Source organism: Martes martes, assembly GCF_963455335.1.
Source record: "Martes martes genome assembly, chromosome: 1".
NCBI classification, from domain to species: domain Eukaryota; kingdom Metazoa; phylum Chordata; class Mammalia; order Carnivora; family Mustelidae; genus Martes; species Martes martes.
The window spans coordinates 90,723,777-90,744,587 of NC_137888.1; the positions used below are offsets into that span (position 1 = coordinate 90,723,777).

At 38.7% G+C, this 20,811-nt stretch overlaps 1 protein-coding gene across 1 annotated transcript in view; it reads right to left on the reverse strand.

Annotated features, from left to right (window-relative positions):
• WDR49 (WD repeat domain 49) overlaps nt 1–19,946 on the reverse strand; it is a gene marked incomplete at both ends in the record, with an annotated part of 129,708 nt that extends 109,762 nt beyond the window's left edge. The window contains 2 exons of the mRNA XM_080803291.1: nt 521–961; nt 19,785–19,946. Of these exons, the coding sequence (XP_080659417.1) occupies nt 521–961; nt 19,785–19,946 (603 nt within the window). The remainder of the gene's footprint in view (nt 1–520; nt 962–19,784) is intronic.
• Between the last annotated feature and the right edge of the window lie 865 nt (nt 19,947–20,811).

A 20,811-nucleotide genomic window follows, 5' to 3' on the forward strand; every position in this document is an offset into this window, starting at 1 on the left:
ATGCATTGTTATAGCCTCTCAGCTCTGCATATAGACCTATGAATCTACTATAGAGTCAGAAATGTCTCATGAGCCAGCGATGCAGCATGGCCACATTTGGGACAGAGCCAAGAATCTGAGTCACTATTAGCTATGTCCTTTAAAGGTACCCAAGAAAAACAGTTTGGGAAATCCAGCACCCCACTTGGCTCCACTTACATTCCCTCCAGGTCAGAGAAGAGGCACAGCATGGTATTACAGGTCTCTGTCACTGCCAGTGACAGTCAGGATCCCTGTCCCATCATATTTTTTCCCTTTTAAAGAAGTAAGTTCAGGGCACCTGAGTGGCTCAGTTGGTTAAGCGTCTGATCCCGGGGTCCTGGGACTGAGTTCCACATCGGGCTCCCTGCTCAGTGGGTAGTCTTCTCCCTTTGCCCCTCACCCCCATTCATGAGCTCTCTCTCTCTCCCTCAAATAAGCAATTTTTTTAAAAAAAATCTTAAAAAATAAAGTAGTAAATTCATTTATTAAGACTTGGTACCTTGTTTACATTTTCCAAAGAAACCAGACTTGTCACCCACAGGTGTTTAAGCTTGGTGGCATCTGAAGTGATGGGAAGTGTTTCTTGCAGCTTTAAATTCTCTCCCCAGATTCCTAATAAACCTTCCTTACTGATGGTCAGATAACGACTTGAACTTTTTAAGAAAATTACTTTTTGAATGGTATCCTTGTGTTTCACTGGGAGGAATTCAAGGTCTTTCCACTGCGGAACCACAGTTGCCTTTGCTTGTTCATCTTTCTCATAAAGTGCTAACAGCATAAATGAAGTCAGCTTGTCCCAGTTAATGAAGCCATCTTGGGCCACATCCACTTTGTCAAAGAGCTCTCCGTATTCTTCCTTTGTGCCCCAACCAACAATCTCTGTCATCCTTTGCATAAACTCTTCTCTGGACATGCAAATGGTTTGACATGGGTCTGAGGGCTAGAAATAGGAATAAAAACAAGACAACCATGAAAGCATCCATAAGTACCAGAGCACTGTCCCATCCCCAGATGTGGACCTAATCATCAATTTTTCCAAGACACAAAGACAAACAAACATCTTTTACTTTATAACGGGACTTTATTTAAGTTAATTGGGACCAGAGAGCATATAAATGACAGGGCTACAAGCTGACATTTTTTTTTTTAATGACTTTATTTATTTGACAGAGAGAGACAGAGGGAGAGAGGGAACACAAGCAGAGGGAGTGGGAGAGGGAGAGACAGACTCCCCGCTGAGCAGAGAGACCAATGGGGGCTCGATTCTAGGACCCTGGAATCATGACCTGAGCCAAAGGTAGAGCCTTAACAACTGAGCCACCCAGGGGCCCCCAAGCTGACATTTTTGATAACAAATATCCTTATCACTGGAAAAGGGAGGCAGGAGGGTCAGAGATTTGAGATGATGATGGAAGCAACAGTTGGAGTAATGTGGCGCTTCAGTCCAAGGAGTGCAAGCACCTCTGGAAACAGGAAAAGACAAGGAAACAGAGTCTCTGCTAAAGCCTCCGGATGGAAGGCCGTCCTGACAACAGGCGGATTTTAGCCCTGTAAAACCCATTTTGGACTTCTGACGTCCAAAGTAAGATAATACATTCGTGTGTTTGAAGCTACTAAGTTTGTGGTAATTTGCTATAGAATCAGTACGAAACTAGTATAGTGGTTTACAGATGATGGGTGAACAGGGTTTAGCATGGCCAGTAAAATTATATGACACTGAAACTAATCCAAAAGCACGAAGTCCACTTCTGTAAATACACCATGACAAATACACCATGACAGTGAAACCATATATGATTGAGTTTTGTTATTAGTGGTATTTATGCTCTATAAAGACTTTGCAAATACTTATATTAGTAGATATGGAACTATAGTTTTGAGAGGAAATACAGAGTTATGTTTCTATGAGCCTCTGGTCACAATATTTTCATCACTTGATCAATTCATAATTTGTTTTGTGGGTTTCCATTGAAAGACACTTAATTTAATATAGTTAATTTACTAATACCGAATTCATGACCAACTAAACAAATAACACATATATTTTCCCCATGAGGCACATCATAGCCTCCTTGCACTTAGGAACACTAAAAAGAACTTTACCACCACACTTGGGGGCCATTTTAAACAGTGAAGTCACCAACGAAAACACAAAATGGGAAAAGAACCTGGCACTAAGTAGACCACAAATAGGATACTTGTTTGCAGAATGAGAGCTAGAATAAAAAGGCAGAGTGTCATGTTGTTTGACCTCCTTCTGGAATATGTACAGTGGAATGAAATCTTTTTCCACTCTGTGCATGTCTGCAAATGACCATGAAAGTGTCTCCAGTATTAATTTTTTGGGTTATAAATAAATTTTAACAAGTAGGCAAACTCACAAATACAAAAACTGTTCATAATGAGAATATTATATATTTTTTAAGAACTCAGTTATTTATTTGACACACAGAGATCACAAGTAGGCAGAGGCAGGCAGAGAGAGAGAGGGGGAAGCAGGCTCCCCGCCGAGCAGAGAGCCCGATGCGGGGCTCAATCCCAGGACCCTGAGACCATGACCTGAGCCTAGGGCAGAGGCTTAACCCACTGAGCCACCCAGGCACCCTGAGAATATTATATTTTTAATATTATTACTATTTGAGGGAGGCCTGGGTGGCTCAGTAGGTTAAGCGTCTGCCTTTGGCTCAGGTCAGGATTGAAACTGCTTCCCCCTCTCTTTCTGCCTGCTGCTCTGCCTACTTGTGATCTCTCTCTCTGTCAAATAAGTAAGATCTTAAAAATATATATAATACTCTCATTATGCACAGTTTTTGTATTTGTGAGTTTGTCTACTTGCTAAGATTTATTTATAACCCAAAAAATTAATACTGGAGACACTTTCATGGTCATTTGCAGACATGAACAGAGTGGAAAAACATTTCAGCCTCCACTGTACATATTCATAGCTCACAAAAGAAGGTACACAGATATGCACAAAGCACATGAAAAGAAGCTCCACATCATATGTCACCGGAAATGCAAATTAAAGCATCAAGATGTCACTACACACCCTATTAGAATGGCCAAAAATCTGGAACACTAACAAGAGTAAATGCTGACAAGGATCTAGAACAGGAAGTCTCATGCATTGCTGATGGGAATGTAACATCATATAGCCTCTCTGGAAGACAGCTTGGTGGTTTCTTAGAAAACTGATCGTGTTCTTATTATATGACCCAGCAAACATGCTCCTTGGCATGAACCCAAATGAACTGAAAACTTAGGTCTTCAGGGTGTTTATTGCAGCTTTACTCATAATTGCCAATACCTGGAAGCACCCCAGTTGATGTCCTTCAGTAGGTGAACGGATGAATGAACTGTGGTACATCAGAGAACAGAATATTCTGTTCAAAAGTGCTAAAAAGAAAGGAGCTATCAAACCATGAAAAGACCTGGAGGAAATGTCAACGCATACTACTAAGGGAAGGAAGCGGATCTGAAAAGGTTGCCTGGTAGGATTCCAACTACACGAAATTCTAAAAAAGGCAAAACCATAGAGACAGTAAAACGTTCAATGGTTGCCAGAGGTTGGAGTGGGGAGGATGAATAGGCAGAGCACGAGGATTTTCAGGGCAGTGAAACCACCCTGTATGATACCATAGTGGTGGATATATGTCGACATGCATTTGTCCAAACCCCACAGGATGTACAAGACCAAGAATGAGTCCTAATGTAAAATGTGGCCTTTGGGTGATTACGATATGTCAGGGTAGGTTCATCAACAGTAACAAAGGTCCCCCTCTGGTGGGGTATGTGGATAAAGGGGGAGGCTGGGCATGCTTCAGGGTAGGGGATATACAGGTAATCTCTCTCCTTTCCCCTTAATTCTGTCGTGAGTCTAAAACTACTCTAAAAATATAAAGGTTTAATTGAAAAAAAAAAAAAGATGAACCAAGGTATTATGTGTGCAAAAACTAAGTAATCAAGTGTTTAACAGAATTTGGTCTAGGCTTTTAATTAATTGACTTAACTTTCTGAGAAATAATTGGTATCCAGCCCTTTGAACTACTCAGAAGTCCATCATTCTCTTCTTTGTTAAATTATTTTTAGTCCAAAAAGTTTAGAGAGATGGAAATTTTTCAGTGACCCAGATTTCAAGTGTGGAGAAAGAAATCTGATCCTAAAAACACTCCATTTGAGCCAAACTGCAAACTGTTTCTGAACGTTAAGTCAATGTTGATCTTTTATTTCAAAACTGTTATATAATGACATCAATGAGCCTCTTATATTTATGTTATTATCTTATATTATGTTTAAAACATTATAAAGCTGAATCTCAGAGTATTTTCTTATGAGTTAGTGACTTTTTTTTCAGGAACAGGAAACTGTTTTGACTGATAAATACCAAAATAAGTCTTTTTTATATCCTAGAATATGGAATTGCAAATGGACCATAAACAAAGACAACAAACTTTCTTCCCCAAAGTAACATACACAACCAACTGTATAATTTTCTGTGCATTAATAATGCCAAGATGCACTATGAGAAGATTTGAGAAATACTCCCAATTTATGAAGTTTGACAGAAAAGAGCAATTGTATAATACACTGGACAGTTCTATTATTGATTGTTCATTGATAAATAAAACCAATTTTTGCCATACCTTCGGCTAAAATTGAGAAATTTGTTTTTACGAAAAATTTCTAATGTGTTTCAAAAAGCATTATGCCTTGATCGGTATGTGTTTTGTGTTTATTAGTTCTATTATATTCCAGGTTTAATAAATTAGTTCAATGTACAATGAAAGTATGTGATCTTTTACACAAACTTAAAAGCACTCATGCATTGAATTTTACCACACAGTTAGTGCTCATTTTATCAGTGGTTCCCACTTATGTCCTGGGACGAGAATTAATTCACTCATTCCATTATATTATGCACATCACACATGGTGCCAGGAGGATTGTGTGGTTGTACAGTTAGAGCTCCAAGCCTCAGCCTCAGTTATTAGGCCTCTAAATAGGGATAACGCAAACTAACTGTTAGAGCTGTTGTCAGGATTAGCTGATAATTTATGTGAACCACACGGGATAATTTGAGGTGAGTATAACACATTTATACTCAATAAATGTTAATTCCCTGTTAACTAAAGAATAGGACTCTATATAGAATGTCATCATGTTAGCAATGACCCTTCTCTAAGGATTTAGCTAAATTCATTTGTTGATGCGTGTGTGTGTGTGTGTGTGTGTGTGTGTGTGTGTATAAGGATTTGGAAGTGTACATAATTACTAATTTTAGTTCATTGATCCTATCTATCAAGGGTGGCTGGGTGCTAACTAGATGCTTCTAAGAGACTTCTCAGTGGGTCCAAAGAATATGGGAAGGAGACTGCAAACAGGATCACGTGAAGCTCTGGGTTTTGCTGACCGTTGCTGTCATGGCAGCAGATACTAGTTTCGGGCTTCATATGAAATATTAGTTGTGCACATGGTTTCGGTGGCTCTTCCTCATACAGGAAATGGTTCTAAGTGAGCCCAGCAAAAGTAAAGTTTATCTACATGTTTCCAGAGACAAAAATTCTTTCATCCAGGCAAGACCAACATTTTGTCACTGTGAGCCACTTTTTTTAAAATAAGATTTTAATTCTTTATTTGAGAGAGAGACAGAGCATGAGCTGGGAGTGTGGGGGGTCCAGAGGGAGAAGCAGGCTCCCCACTGAGCAAGAAGCCTGTCACGGGGCTCGATCCCGGGACATTGGGATCATGACCTGAGCCGAAGGCAGACGCTTAACTGACTGAGCCACCCAGGTGCCCCTGTAAGCCACTTCTGCTAGTTTATGAATTTTAGGGGAGGCAGAGATTCTATCCTGGACTCTTGATAGAAGGTAACTCCACAGGAAGAAAGATAAGACAGTCCCTCAATCTAAAAATGAGCTTGCATATACCATGATTTAGTTGAGATAAACTCTCAACCTGTATTAGATTCAGTACTGAATGCCAAAAGAACTTCTCTTTGAACCATCTTTAGAAAAAAAAATACATGTATATATAAGTATACATATATATCTAAATTAATACCAATTTAGTTAACATCTGGATATTATGCTTGAATTTGCTACATAATATTTGCATGACCATAAGTCAGTGATAACAATTTTCAGGGTTTATATTAGGGTCTAATAAGATAATCTAGATATAAGGCTATTTTTACATTAAACAATTTTATTCCAACTTTAAGTTGTTGTTGAAGTCACATCCACAGCAAGCTAGATTCACAAGCCTATATTTAGTATAGCTAGGGAAATACTAAGAATTTAGGAAATTTGATTTCATTATAAAACATAAGCATAAAATAATTAATTCCCGGTCCCTTCAATTGAAATTTTAATTGGACTTTAATAAGAAGTATGGCTTTAATATCACCTTCTTCCCATAGACAATTTGTTCCAATTTGACTGTAGACTTTCCAAACAAAAACTCCTAACTGTTTGAAAGTATACCTTTTCACTTCTATTAGTCAAGATTCTCTGGTCTTTTGGAGGTAAAAATTAGTAACCCAGCATCTCTTAGAACTTCTTTTATAATAAAAATGAACAATGTATTATCTAACAGAAAATATATTCTCATGCAGCCCTTATAAGATAATGTTTGCATGTTTATTTTGCTATTTAACTATTGAGCATTATAATAAATCAGCATTGTTTCCAATTGTTCTTGCAAAAAAGCTAATACTCTCGGAAAATCTGGTTGATTCTCTCGCTGGGCACAACTTTAGACATTTAGAAAATCTTCCTGTCTTCCTGAAAACCTTTCAAAGAATATTCTAAAAATCCTTTCCTTTTGCCTAGAAAGCATTTTCTGGAGATACAGTCAGTTCTCATGAGCTATCTTTAAAAAAAAAAAAAAAAAAAAAAAAACCATGGACTCTGTACAACTCCCTTCAGCCTTTGAGATTTGTAAGATTTAGATTTCACTGTACCTTTTGTGAAAACTAAGCACTAAACCTGAGTGCAAACGTCCAAAAATATACCTTTAAGAAACTTGACAGCCTTTTTAAAAATTGAGATCATGTACTTTCAAATAGCAAAGCATAAGTATGCCAACACACTTTTAAAATTTCATTTCACACAAAATAATCCATATCGATTTATTAAAGAAAATACAAAATATAAATAAGCCAAAAATTTAAAATCCTCCATAATGCCATCAACATGTCAGATTTTTTTTGCTGGGCAGAAAGATAAATACCTGTGTATTATTTTTTAAATGGTGTCATGATATACATATCTCTGTATGTTGCATTTTCCACTTTACATCAAACTGTGAAAGTGTGCCTTATCAATATATGTTGGTCTTTACCATCATTTTTAATGGCTGCACAATATTCTATGGAGAAGACATCCAATTTATGGACCCATTATTACAAATTTCAATTGTTCCCAATGCTTTGCTGTTTTATATAAATAGCCCTGCAACGAACATTTCAATACATACATCTTTGGTCACTTGTCCAATTATTTCCTGAGGGAAATTCCCTAGAAACAGAAATTGCTAAGTCAGAATTTAAACATTCTTAAAGTTTTTTATATATCTTACCAAATCTTCTTCCAAAGGATTGAACAAATTTACATTTCCATCAACAAAGTATGAGACTGCTTATACACAAAACCCTCACTGAGCTCACTCATCTTAAGACTCACCAATTGGTTGCTAAAAAATAATTCTAGTAAGCCTAAACATTTACATACTTGCTGGGAAAACAAAACAATACATTCTCAGAGCTGACATTTAATCCTTTTAAATTCTGCCAACTTTTAGGAATGTTGTTTATGTTTGTTTTTTCCTAATTTTTTCCTATAGCAGTATTTTATAATGAAATGAGGAAAGAAAGTTTTTCTCCTGTTTTCCCTGCTCTGTGAATAAGGACTTGCCCAAGACACGACTACAAGTCCCAGTTAGAAACTATGGAGAGACAACAATACAATTTGCTGAGAAAATCTAGACATTTTCTCCCATGCCAAAGCTAGCAGTGGGTTAACATGTCACTGACACAGAGTTCACTGCCCTCATTCACTCCTGATGAGTATGAGCTTCCAGATTCTGAAAATCAATGTCAAATAGAGCCACTTACAGGGATACTTTCACCAGTCCATGTATCTACCCATCCGTCCATCCATCCACTGATCTATTCATAATAAAAATATATTGAGCTTATACACCACACAGGGTAGAACGGGGTAGGTTTATTTATTCATTCACTCAAAAAATATTTATTAAGTATCTGCTCCATGCCACACACTATCTTAAGCACTTAGCATCCAAGGTCTGTGCTCTTCAAATACACTTCAATAGAAAGCCTCAGTGTGCTGGTCACAATGAATGCACATGGTTTTGGGTTACCGTAAGTGATAGGAACACAAAAATCACGCTAATTATTCTCTTCCCTAATTTCAAACTGAATTTAGCGTATATGCATGTCAAAAACATTCCGTAAACAGAAATCTTTCATGGACCAGAAACCTTTCCTTAGTTTGAAAGCTTTTTATTTTTTTCTTTCCTATCATTAGAATTCTGCAATGTTTTTTTTTCTCTACGTGAAAAATAGTTTCTAATAGAGTTTCAGAATCTTGTTTTCCCTAGGACCTGCTAGTTTTATCAAGCATTTCACCCAAAATAATATTTCTTCTGTCAAATATTTGGCATGATTTTTGGGTAATGTTCCATGACGGCTGAATGAGTACACACTATCAAAATGCACCCTTTCCCCCATCTCTATAATTAAATTTAAAATTAACATGCTGCTTTCTCATGCTTCGTTCTGTTACGCTTGCCTCAATTTCCCTTGGTTCCGAAGCCTATAGGTTATGAATATGTATTAGCGTTTGCTGTCAAACCCTGTGAACATCTTCTGGAGCAGAAGATTAGATATGTTATTTCAAAACAGATGCATCAGTTTAAATCATCCCCTGCAATGTTCACCTACCAGTGAACTTTCATGAGAGACGGAACAATAGAACAGCAGACACTACTCTGCCAGCCAAGGTTCATACAGCCTTTTTTTTTCTTGCCTCAATGAATTTTAGTCAGTTTTCATTTTCATTTACAGTAGGATATCAACGATTCATGAGCTCATCAGTCTAAATGGAGTTAAAATTTCACGACTAACAAAGACACAGGCAAATGGATGCCTGAAAGCACCAAACTACTTCTGCCCAATCAAACTTTGCACTTCATATCCTCTTTCTAGAAAACTCATCTCCCTTTGGGTGCCTGGGTGGCTCCAGTGGTTGGGGATCTGCCTTTAGCTCACTCAGGTTGTGATCTCAGGGTCCTGGGATCGAGCCCTATGTCTGGCTTCCTGCTCAGCGGGGAGTCTGCTTCTCCCTCTCCCTCTGCTCCTCCCCCAGCTCGTTCTCTCTCTCACTCTCTCAAATAAATAAATAAAATCTTTAAAAAAAAAAAAAAGAAGAAGAAGAAGAAAGAAAGAAAGAAAGAGGAAAAGATATTTACCTGACAGAGTGATACCCTTCCCTCAGATGGCAGCTTGGATGTTACTTCCTCCAGGAAGCCTTCCAGGAGGCCCCTCCCCAATATAAGCACTGTTCCCCCAGCACTGTTCATTTCCTCAGAGCACTAAGTAGTTAACAGAATAACTGCGAGTTCACGCGTTGGCTTACCCTTCTGTGAGGGAAGGTCTGAGTGGAAGTGGTTTTCAACCACCTCGGGATAGATATCAATAAGTGCCTGTTGTTAGAATGAGGAAATGAATGAATGAGCATATTTTTAATATGCTCTTCCATGTTGCAGAAGAGATGCTCATCTGTTTTACTAATAACTTCAAGTTTGAGAAAGAGGCCAGAGTAATGAACAGTGGTCAAGTTAGAGAATGATACTGTATAAAATGTGGGAAAATCAGAAAGAAGTCTAAGTTTAAGGTTGTTTCATGATGAGAAAAGGGACGAGAGTGGGTATCAGACCACTCTGAGCAATGATCTGGCTCCACACAAACTCAAACGGAGATGGACAAATCCCTTCATTTAGATTTTGTTTCCTTGCCTGTAAAATGAAGGCAATAAATTGGGTCACTATGGTCTCTCTCTTAACACTAAAACTCAGTGAAAGGAAGTTGATGAAGAAGCACTACTTAGTAGATAATCAAAGTATTTATAAAAAGCATCGCTTTTTAATTCAGTATTATTTAAATTCAGCTTTGTTAAACACACATTTAGAGCAGTACCACAGAATTTGTAGGTTATTAAGATATACTGACATTTTAATGACATTTATCTTTTTACTGAATTATGGTATAGATAAGGTGCCCACAAAGCCATTTGCTCTGCCTTACCCAGCTACAAGCACAGTTCTATTTTTCCATAATTGAGACCTCGATACACACAAATACACACATTTTTCATTTTAGAATATGATTATGCACTGTTTTGCAATTTTCTTTTTTTTCACTGAACAGTAGATCTTAACAATTTTATATGCCTGCCTTATTCTTTTTAATAGCTGAGTAGTAGGCACATGCTATAATCTATTTGTTCACTTACCGACAAATATTTGGGCTGTTTTAAATAGTCCATTTTACTGAGAATATTACAATGAATATTCTTTTTTTTTTAAAGATTTTATTTATTTGACAGAGACAGATATCACAAGTAGGCAGAGAGGCAGGCAGAGAGAGAGAGAGGAGGAAGCAGGCTCCCCGCTGAGCAGAGAGCCTGATGCGGGGCTCAATCCCACGACCCTGGGATCATGACCTGAGCCGAAAGTAGAGGCTTTAACCCACTGACCCACATGTCACCCCACATGTGACCCACATGTGACCCACATGTGACCCACACAGTCACCCCACAATGAATATTCTTATACATATATTTTTTTCTGCACATGTCATTACTTAGGATAATATATCATATTGGAATTGCTCCTTCAAAAGGGAAACACTTGATACATTTTATATTTGGTACATTCTGGAAAATTGCCTACCAAAAAAGCTTTGGCAATTCACAGGCTGAGTAATAGTACCCATTTCCTGGATTCTTTGCCAATAGTATAGATTAATAATCTTTTTAATCTCGCCAAGCTGATGAATGAAAAGTGAGGTCTTCTTTTTTTATTAGAGTTTTGAATCAAATTCCTGATACGTTTGAGGATCTACTCACATGATTAGCAGTCATTTGTGTGGCATTTTTCCTTAAATGCATAAAATATGATAAAATATGTAAACATGATCTATCTAGAACAGAACTCAATGTGATATGTGTATGTGCATTAATGGGTAGAAATAAATAAAAATGCACTGGAAAGGTACAACACGAGAGCAGTTACCAGAACAACTGTAATGGGGACTTTGATGTGTGATTCGATTTTTTTACAGTGAGAGTAGTGTATTCCTTCTAACCTTGCTTTGCTTTATTAACAAAGGGACTGTTGGATAAACAGGAATCATAAAGATGAGTGAAATTGTATTTCATTGGCTATAATCTCGTTTTCTTTCCCATCTGTTTCCAAGAAATAACCCTGCTTCTTTATTTATTGTACCCACTCCACTTGTTTCTCTAACCCCTTGAAAAATTTCCCTGAGCTCAGTCTTAGACACTCTGCTCTCTCCTCCAGACAGCTCAACTGCATCCATGGTTCTCCACCCTCTGGAATCCATGGTTCTTATCCGACTTCCCTCTGCCTGCCGAACCCTTCTACATGGCTTTAAACAAATAATAGCCTTATCCTTAGGGCACCTGCAATGAGAACAACAAAAAGAACATGCAAAAAGCTACAATAAGAGTGAAAAGAAAACTGGTAAGGTGCTAATTTAGTGTAGGTGGTGAAAGAAGACCTTCTTGAGAGAATGGTATTGAAATATGACGTCGGAGTTTGCTGGGAAATTGTGGGGGAGAGGACAGGAATATTCCATGCTGAGCCCAGCACTTGACTAAGTCCTATGACAGAACTACTGTTAAATCATTCATCATGACCATCATGACTTAAATAATTTGGGTAAAGTTCCAGTGCTGGATAATTTTGTGACTGATGGTTGGAACCATAAATCCAGACCCAGCACCTGTGGGGAGGTGGGACCAGATTTCATGAGGAGGTACAAATTCCCCTGAAAGGAATAGGTGTTATATATTCTTGACAGTACTAGGGGAAAAGGTAGAAAAATAAGTTTTAGACGAGAGTGAAGGAAAATATTTTTCTGTATGTCTAGGACCAAGAATTGATGTGGCCTCCAGGCCGTAAGGTCTGGCACGTGTACAGAAAGAGTAACCCCTTGACCATATAAATGTGGTCAGAAACGAGGAAATGGAACAAGTTAGTAGGATGCCATGAAAAGGGTCCAAACAAAACAGCATTGTCCAACAGGACTTTCTGCAGTGATGAAAATGTTCTATAACCCTAATGATCCAATATGATAGCGACTAACCACATGTGGCTACTAAGTACTTTAAAAGCGGCTGGTGTCTGTGAGCGATGGAATCTTTTATTTTATGGAATTCTTATTTTGTTTCACTTTACTTTAAAGAACCACATGTGGTGGGGCGCCTGGATGTCTCATTCGGTGAAGCGTCTGACTCTTGATTTCGGCTCAGGTCATGATCTCAGCGTTGAGAGATTGAGTCCCTTGCCAGCCTCTGCACTCAGTGCAGGGTCTGCTGGAAATTTTTTTCCCCCGCTTCTCTTCCTGCTGCTTTCTCTCTCTCTCAAATAAATAAATAATTTTTAAAAATTAGATAAACAAATAAATAACCATCTGTGGTTCATGGTCACCATACTGGTCAATGCAGGCCTGGTCTCAGAAGTGTTGAGAGAGTTAGGGAAGACTGTGTGCACACGTGGAAGGCGGAGGAATAGAGAGAAAAAGAGTGTCCTCGGTAGTCCTCAGCAGAGAATGCTGGTGTCCAGAGAGTCAAGATTTAATAAAGGTGATATCCCTAAAATGGTGGGAAGACATGATGAGGGAGGAAAAGACCCTGAGGGACTTGTGGAGGTATGAAGCCAAAGCCCTGGGGAAATGTTGGAAGTCACCAAGGAACAATCCGGAGGCTTCTTATTTCTAACAATGGAGCTGGTGGAGTCTTGTGTTATTGTCGAGCGTGCTCTACTTGGTAACAAAGGACAAGTGTGCGGCCAAAATGGCACAAATTGCAGTTCTTTGGTTGTCTGTTTTCTTCATGTTTCTTTTTTTTTTTAATTCTCAGGAAATTTGAAAAAGTGGGTCGTGCCCTTGGTCTACAGGTCTGGCAAAGTTGATGCTCTACAAATGAATAGAATAAGACATTCTGCTGTCTTTCCCTCACCTTTACAAGTTTTTTGGTAGCTTTCTCTGCTCCAGTCCCAGCCAAAGCTCAAGGTTAAAATATTTGTTCACCTAAAGCACTCTTCATCACCCTTTCTGATCCCGATCAATTTTCATAAGCACCTGCTCTAAAAAGCACACCGAGAAATTGGAAGGGGCATAAAGCTGTTAGAACTTGTCATGAAATTCAACACAAAGTCAGCAGTGTTCAAGAAGAGCAATTTTTCATGTGTGTTGACACATAACTTCCCTCACTTGTGTTTTGGTGATGACATTGTTTGCTAACCTCAACCATGAATGCTAGCAAGTCAGGCAAAACCTCCAAAGAATCCCTATCATTTCCGATTGTGCCAGCCGCTGTGGTATTGGATTTGCTTCATGCTTTCACCTTCATGCTAGGGGAGGGGAGGAGGGGGACGTGCAGAGCTTTGCTGATTTTCTGCTGCCATCAAAAATGGGTTTTTCGATTCCACTAAGAGAGTTGGGGTGAGACATGCTCTGACCTGCTGCCTTTGTTTAGAGGGCCATGAATTGACTGAGGCTGCTGAATGCACAAGATACTATATAATAGAGTTACAGATTAAGCTCTACTTGTTTACCTTCTCATAAGCCTCCACTGAGATGCCTTTAGAATGGAAAAGATAATTAAAAAAGCAATAGATTATTCCTGTTTTTTCTTTTTTTTTTCTTTCACCTTTTCTCTGCATTGATTTTATTGTAGGAGCTGTTGATTATTTGCTGATTGCACATTAATTCCAAGTTACCAGGGCAGAGCGCCTGTGTGCTATCCACTTAACAGGCTTCTTTTGTTAATGAAGTCCTTATCCTATTGGATTCCTGTTCCTTAAAGCAACATTTCAAAGAGAGGTTGCCTTGCGGCCAGTGGGAGTGATGCCATACAATGGGCTGGAAAGATGACAATCCATCCCTGGGTGCTGGCTCTGCCCCAAGGAGTAATTCAATTAAATATTTTTGAGCTTCATTCTCCTTGTGTGTAACTGGAAAATAAAAATGTCTACCCCGCCTACATTCCAGGCTGGTGAGAGGATCAAATAGCAGGATACCCACAGAAGTGCTTTGTAAAATCTTGCCACACTTGAAAGATAATAAATTTGTATTCATCATTTTTACCTCCACTGATTTCTAGAAAGAGTTTTAGTTCAGCTACAATGAAGGAACAGAGGCAGTTGAACCATTAAAGCAAAGATAAAAGAACACAAGTCATATAATAAAAACAGCAGATAATTGTTTCAGGAAAATCTATGTTAAGAATAGTGGTATCAATTGAAAACTAAATTTAAATCTTCTGGCAGTTAAGGCAAAACACAAAACACTGGGGCATCTGGGTGGCTCAGTGGGTTAAGCGACGACTATCTTCAGTTTAGGTCATGATCCCAGAGTCCCAGGATAGAGCCCCACATCAGGCTCCCAGCTCCGCGGGGAGCCTGCTTCTCCCTCTGACTTTCTCCCCTCTCATGGTCTCCCTCCCTCTCTCTCTCAAATATATAAATAAAATCTCTAAAAAAGCACACACAAAACATTGTTAGGCACATGACTCTCCTTCATCTATGAAATGAAATATGTTGGTTTATTAGGCAAGACAGAACTTGTCTTACCATTAAATGCTAAGGATCGTGAATGAGACTGTTTTCTGGGCAGACACTTGTGCACAATTTCAGTCACCCTTGCAATCAGAATGTGAGCCGGGCGCATGACAACTTTCCCCACGTACTCCTCCATACTCTCCCTCCTGATACTAGCTTGATGCACGACAATCATGGAAGGTGGGAGAAGGAAGGACCCTGAGCACCTGAATCCTTACTTGGAGCTGCCCACCAATTAAAAATATCTACTTTCTACTTGATATGAGCAAGAAATAAACCTCTATCATGTATGAGCTATTTTTTTTTTCACACAGTTTGCACACCTGATAAAAATAAAGATTTTCTAATTTGGGACTTTATTGGCTAATATAGAGTGTTTTTAACTACTAGTTTCACCTTTAAAAAATTTTAAATGATCTTCATATTTTATCAGAGGCGAGCAAAATCTAATGGTTCTAAGGGAATAAAACAAAGATGGGAGATTTTATTTGTATTGGGATGTTAACGCCTAGAATAGAAAAGAAAGAAGAGACAAGAATACTTCTGGAACACGAGACATGTCCAGGAAGGCCTGTCTGTTTAGGGACCGTATTAGTGAAGATACAATGAGCATTGAGAAAGCTGAGATAAGGCTAGTGCCTTAATGCACCGAGAGGAATCCTGACAGTTTAGAAAGAAAGACAAATAAATAAAGGAAAGGAAGGGAATAGCTAAATCCGATTTTCCATGTTCCCTTAGAGTCTGCGCTGCCTGGCGGGATCTCAGAACCCTCAGCTTTTTGAGCAAGGAAGCATCATTCATGGGCTCTGCTGTAGAATCTGTCTATAGGCAGATTCTTGGGAATTTTATAAAGACAATCAAACATGGGGATATCATAAACTGTGGATTTAATCATTTTATTACATCTCAAGTACAATTTTCAGAACTACAGAATTGCCTCCTGAACTTCTCTAGGCTTTTCAGACTAAGTTAGCTTAAGGGTTTTGTGCAGATTCCATTCACTCCTGTGACAGGTTTGTTCTGAGAACTTCCCTGAACTTCGCTGGGGACTTCCTGTTTGGACTTTTGCTCTGCCTCTCTCAATGTTTTGGACCTTCCTATTTTGAGCATAAATAGCTCCCCTTTTGCATGTGATTTAAATTTCATTTCTAGCTATTTAAGCTAAAGATTTAGTAGGGCTTGGGCAAATGGCAGCATGGAGTAGACAGGTAGGACCAGTCCCAGGCTCTGGATCCGACCTTGGCCAGAAAGATTTTTTTAGGAGATGATATACAGACACGGTTGCCGTTGGAAATAGGCAGGACCCAATCCAGTAAGTGTAGCGGTGTAGATATCTATAGTCCCAGGCCAAACAGGCAGCAAGCCATCCAGGACCAAGGAACAGAAAGTCCTGGCATGCACAGGTCAACAATGGAGAATTCAAGGAAAGAAATGCTCAGAAATCTCCATAGCCAGACTCTCAGAAGAAACTCAATATATAATAGGTCCCAATGGGGTCTTTCCAAAATTCCATTTCCCTCGGGCCAGAATTTCTACCTATAAGCATTCTTCTAACATCATCAAACCACAGCCATCTTTCTTTACATGATAGCTAGTTTTTGAAGTATCTAAGAAAATGTAAAATATGGTTGACATCAAAATAATATGAATGTCCAGAGACCATGTCATTTCTGTAAGCATTGCAAGTGCGACAGGAAAGTTTGAGTAACAACCATTTTACAATTCTAAGAATAATACAAGTTTCATTGCTTTCAAGTTGATATATGGCTTTCTGGACACCATCACTTGAAAGAAAATGAAATCCACAAATTACTTTTCTGGTACTTCTATCCAGGTAATTTCTTTGTTCCAAAGATATTAATTTAAAACAAAGATGTAAAAATTATAAAATTAAAAAATAAAGACGAGGATGAACACATCAATTAAAAGCTTTTGAATGCTAATAAAATAAGAAGTAGGAGACAGAAAAGTGAACCCTTTGTACTTTTCTAAGTGAATTTGTCTTTGCAACTCATTGCTTCCACTTCCTCACACACCTAAAAGGAATGCAGAAACACAGATGTGTTATTCAAAGTTTAATTTCTTTTAGGAAATGTGTGAGTTAGAATCAAGAGAATGTTAGAGGCCATGTGGTTCAACCTCTACTCACTGAACATATAATACCTACGCTAACTGAGCATGTTCTCTGTGTCAAGCATTCTTCCAAGTATTTTCCAGGTACTATCTTAGTGAATCTTTACCACAAACTCATCATTCCTACATTAGAAATTAAGGAAACTGAGGCCCAAAAAGCTTGAGTGATTTGCACATAGGCACATTGTAAGAGGCAAAACAGGGATTTAAATCCAAGAAATCTGATTTCTAGAGCTTAAACAGTAAGTGATTCTAAATCATTTATACCTCATTTATACCATCCTAAGATAAATGTAAGTATTCCTTGCTTTCTTCCTTAATGTTACCACTAAGATTTATAGCCATGTGTATTTCATTTGGAAACATATGTGAAACATTCAGTACACAATTCAAAGACCCAACTTCCCATTTTTCAATTAAGGATATGGACCTTATCTGACAATTCTTCAGCCCCAAATAAGCAATTCGGGTACCAAAAACAAGACAAGAGATAAAGGGATCAAGTGCCAGAATCTAGACATTTCCAAGAGCTTGTCTTTAGCGACTGGAGTACAGATAACTGCCTTTAGAGTCTGTGTTGCAGGACAGCAACTGAGAGAGATTTTTCCAACCATCTACACCTGTGCCTGTGGGCCTGACGCTCATGACAGATGGACTGAACTCCACAGAAAACATCTTGTGTATCATTCTTCTGTAGGCCTCCATGCTGGGCTTGGAAATCATATTGTCTCAAGGGCCTTTTAGTCCTGGTCACACATTTGCCATTAGATTATTCCATTCTGTGTCTGTTGAATCTCTTAAAAACATGGACAGACTTCACTTTCTCTGCAAAGTATGTCTGCAAAGCTCAATGCCTTTTTTAAGAACTGTCACTAGATTGTCAAGGTTCACGCAAGTTCCAAATTGCAATCTATTCTCCCACTGTAATACCTGTTTTTCCAACTGGTAATTTCAAAATAAGTGATCCAGTCCTTCGAAACATTTAAAGTAAACAACAATAATAACAACAACAAACCCCGCCCCCCAAAAAACAACTCAGATTGATTATCCCGTCTCATTGGGCTCATTCCAGGTTGATCAGTGATTTGAAGAGAACATCCACCCCCACCTTCTGCAGCAGTTTCACTCTCTAACATATCGACTTTTTAATGTCGACTCTCCTAATGGGCCCTAGAATTCAGATTCTTTGCGTTCTTAGCAGAACAAACCGCCACATTTCTGTTCATTCCAGAGTCAAAGCTGTCATAGTCTGCTGTTACGTTTCTCTGAATGTCCTCAAGCTGTCAAAATGTTTGCTGTGTCTATCAAAATATGCCAAATTCATTTGGGGCATTGGACATGAGCAGCACCAAAATTTCGCAGACAAATGGGGTTGGATGAATAGCAGATATAGGACAATTAAAATGAGAAAAGTGTAGGGCAGAGCATGTCTTTGCTACTAAATATGACAGATTATATTATAAAGAAGTGATTGATGTAAGTGGGATATTAATTTAACATTACAGGTAAAATCTAATTTGTTATGCAGAACAGGACATGGCAGACTTTTTCAGTAGTTAGCAACTTTTTCAGGGAGAGATAAAGATTAAAATTTATGCCAATAACTGACCAATATAATTGTTCCATCTCATCATGCTTTATTAATTTCAAGGTGGTATTCCAAAATATTGAATGTCTGTGTCAGATTAATATGGATACTCCCAAGCACCCCCAGAGGATCTTATGAAGAAGTCCTGAGAACATATTTTAGCAAACATAATGAAGTAGAAAGAATGGAGGCTCATGCCCACCCAAATTCCGCAGCACGAAGGAGCACTTCTTCCTATTCACGTGAGAAACTAAAAATCATTTCGATGTATGCTGTTCACTATGCATAGCTGCAGAATTCCAAATTAATTAAGATACAGAGAAGGGAGATTTTCATGTAGAGTTAAAATTCCTAAGGCCTGTTTTATAGAGAGAATTAAAAGGATAACTTTAACCTTTGTTTTGATGGGCATTGCCCCAATATTTACCCAAAAAAGTAGGAGACTGGTCCCTAGCACGGGATCTTGGGCCAATGAACTGCCAAAATTAGTTCTGAAAAGGAGCTGAGTCACTAGGAGTGAAGCCTGGGAGAATGTTTGCAACCTGCCTATTTGCATTTCCAGAGTTCTCTTTGGATGCTCTGTGTAAGAACAGTTGTCCTGGGAGTCACCTGGGAGATCGGGCGTTCCCCACTCACAGCCATTACTTCAGGTTTCCAAAACCATTGTGATCACTAAGAAAACTTTTGTCCAAGAAATAATCCTTCCTTGATGGCAATGATATTCGACAACAGCGACTGCAAACTAAGTCATATTATTTGGCCCAAAGAACTGAAGTTACTCTGTTAACTAGAGTTACTCCGGTGTTAAATGCAAGCCTGACTGATTCTTTTCAATTCCCTCTTTGAACCATTGAATTAATCAACAATTTTAAGATAAAAACCTGTTTCACCCCAGTCTTCATAAACAATTCAAACTGTCCAGTAGGGCCGCCTGGGTGGCTGGGTCAGTTAAGCGGTTCCCTTCGGCTCAGGTCATGAACTCAGTGTTCTGGGATCAAGCCCCACATTCTGGCTCCTTGCTTGGGTGGAGAGCCTGCTTCTCCCTCTCCCCCTGCCTGCTGCTCCCCCACTTGGGCTCTCTATCACTCAGTCAAATGAATAAATAAAATCTTAAAAACAAACAAACTCTCCAGTAAAGAAGATTGAGGCTTACCTCAAAAGCACTCTGTATTTTGCGAAAGTCATCCACACTGAGCTGGTTTTCAAGCGGAGAGGGGCAGGGGTCTTCATCTGTGGTGGCCCCTCCCGCTCTTCCTGGGCTCTTTGACCCAGGCTGTGGCCCCTTGTTCAACTCAAGTGCAATTTGGTAACTCATAATGGCTTCGCCTCTTTTCAGCTGCCTTCAACTACTTCTACACTTTTTTTCCCCCTTCAACAGGTGCCTTTGAAAAGAAACCCAATTTAGCAACATAATTTCAAAATGAAAGCACATTTCAAGGCCGACAATGAAGAGACAAAATGTTCAAGCCCAGAGATAAGGAATAAAAGCCCTCAACCCCCACCCTTCTTTAATTCCACAGTTTACTTTCCAAATCTACAGCCAAATCTTTTTAAAACCCTCCTCCTTGTATTCTGCTTAATCTGGCTTGATTAAAAATGCGTAAATCTTCCCCCATGTTTATACCAAATGACACAGAACAACAGCTTCTAAATCTCATTTCAAATGCATTAGGAAAGCAACTTCTCCAAAATCTCTTTGGCTAACCTTGCTTCTGTTAACATGTTGGGGTTTTAAACTCCATTTTCTTGTATGATGCAGGTGCAAGGTTTCTGTCCCGGTGAAAGGCTTGCCTCTAAGGCCACCTTCACAGCAATGTGGAATTGTTTTCATCTGTTTCTGCTGCCTTTGTATGTTTCCTGGCAACCAAAGTCAAGCCAACTAAAACTTTTCCTTCACCACTCCCCCACCCCGACTAATTACTGACCTGAAGGTCTGCATATGTGATGTGTATATTAGATTTTTTCTAAAAGGATAATTCAGCCCACTCACTTTTAATTAAACTTCATGGCTATATTATTTAAAGAAAAGTTTTATAAATACGTTTTCTCCGAAGCATGTTCTGTATTGTGAAATAATGGGATTCGCCAAAAGAAAAGAGAAAGACATTCTGGAATTGTATGTTTTTCACGTAGGAAATATTTTATTCTTAATTATAATTATTCTTAATTATAAGAATCTG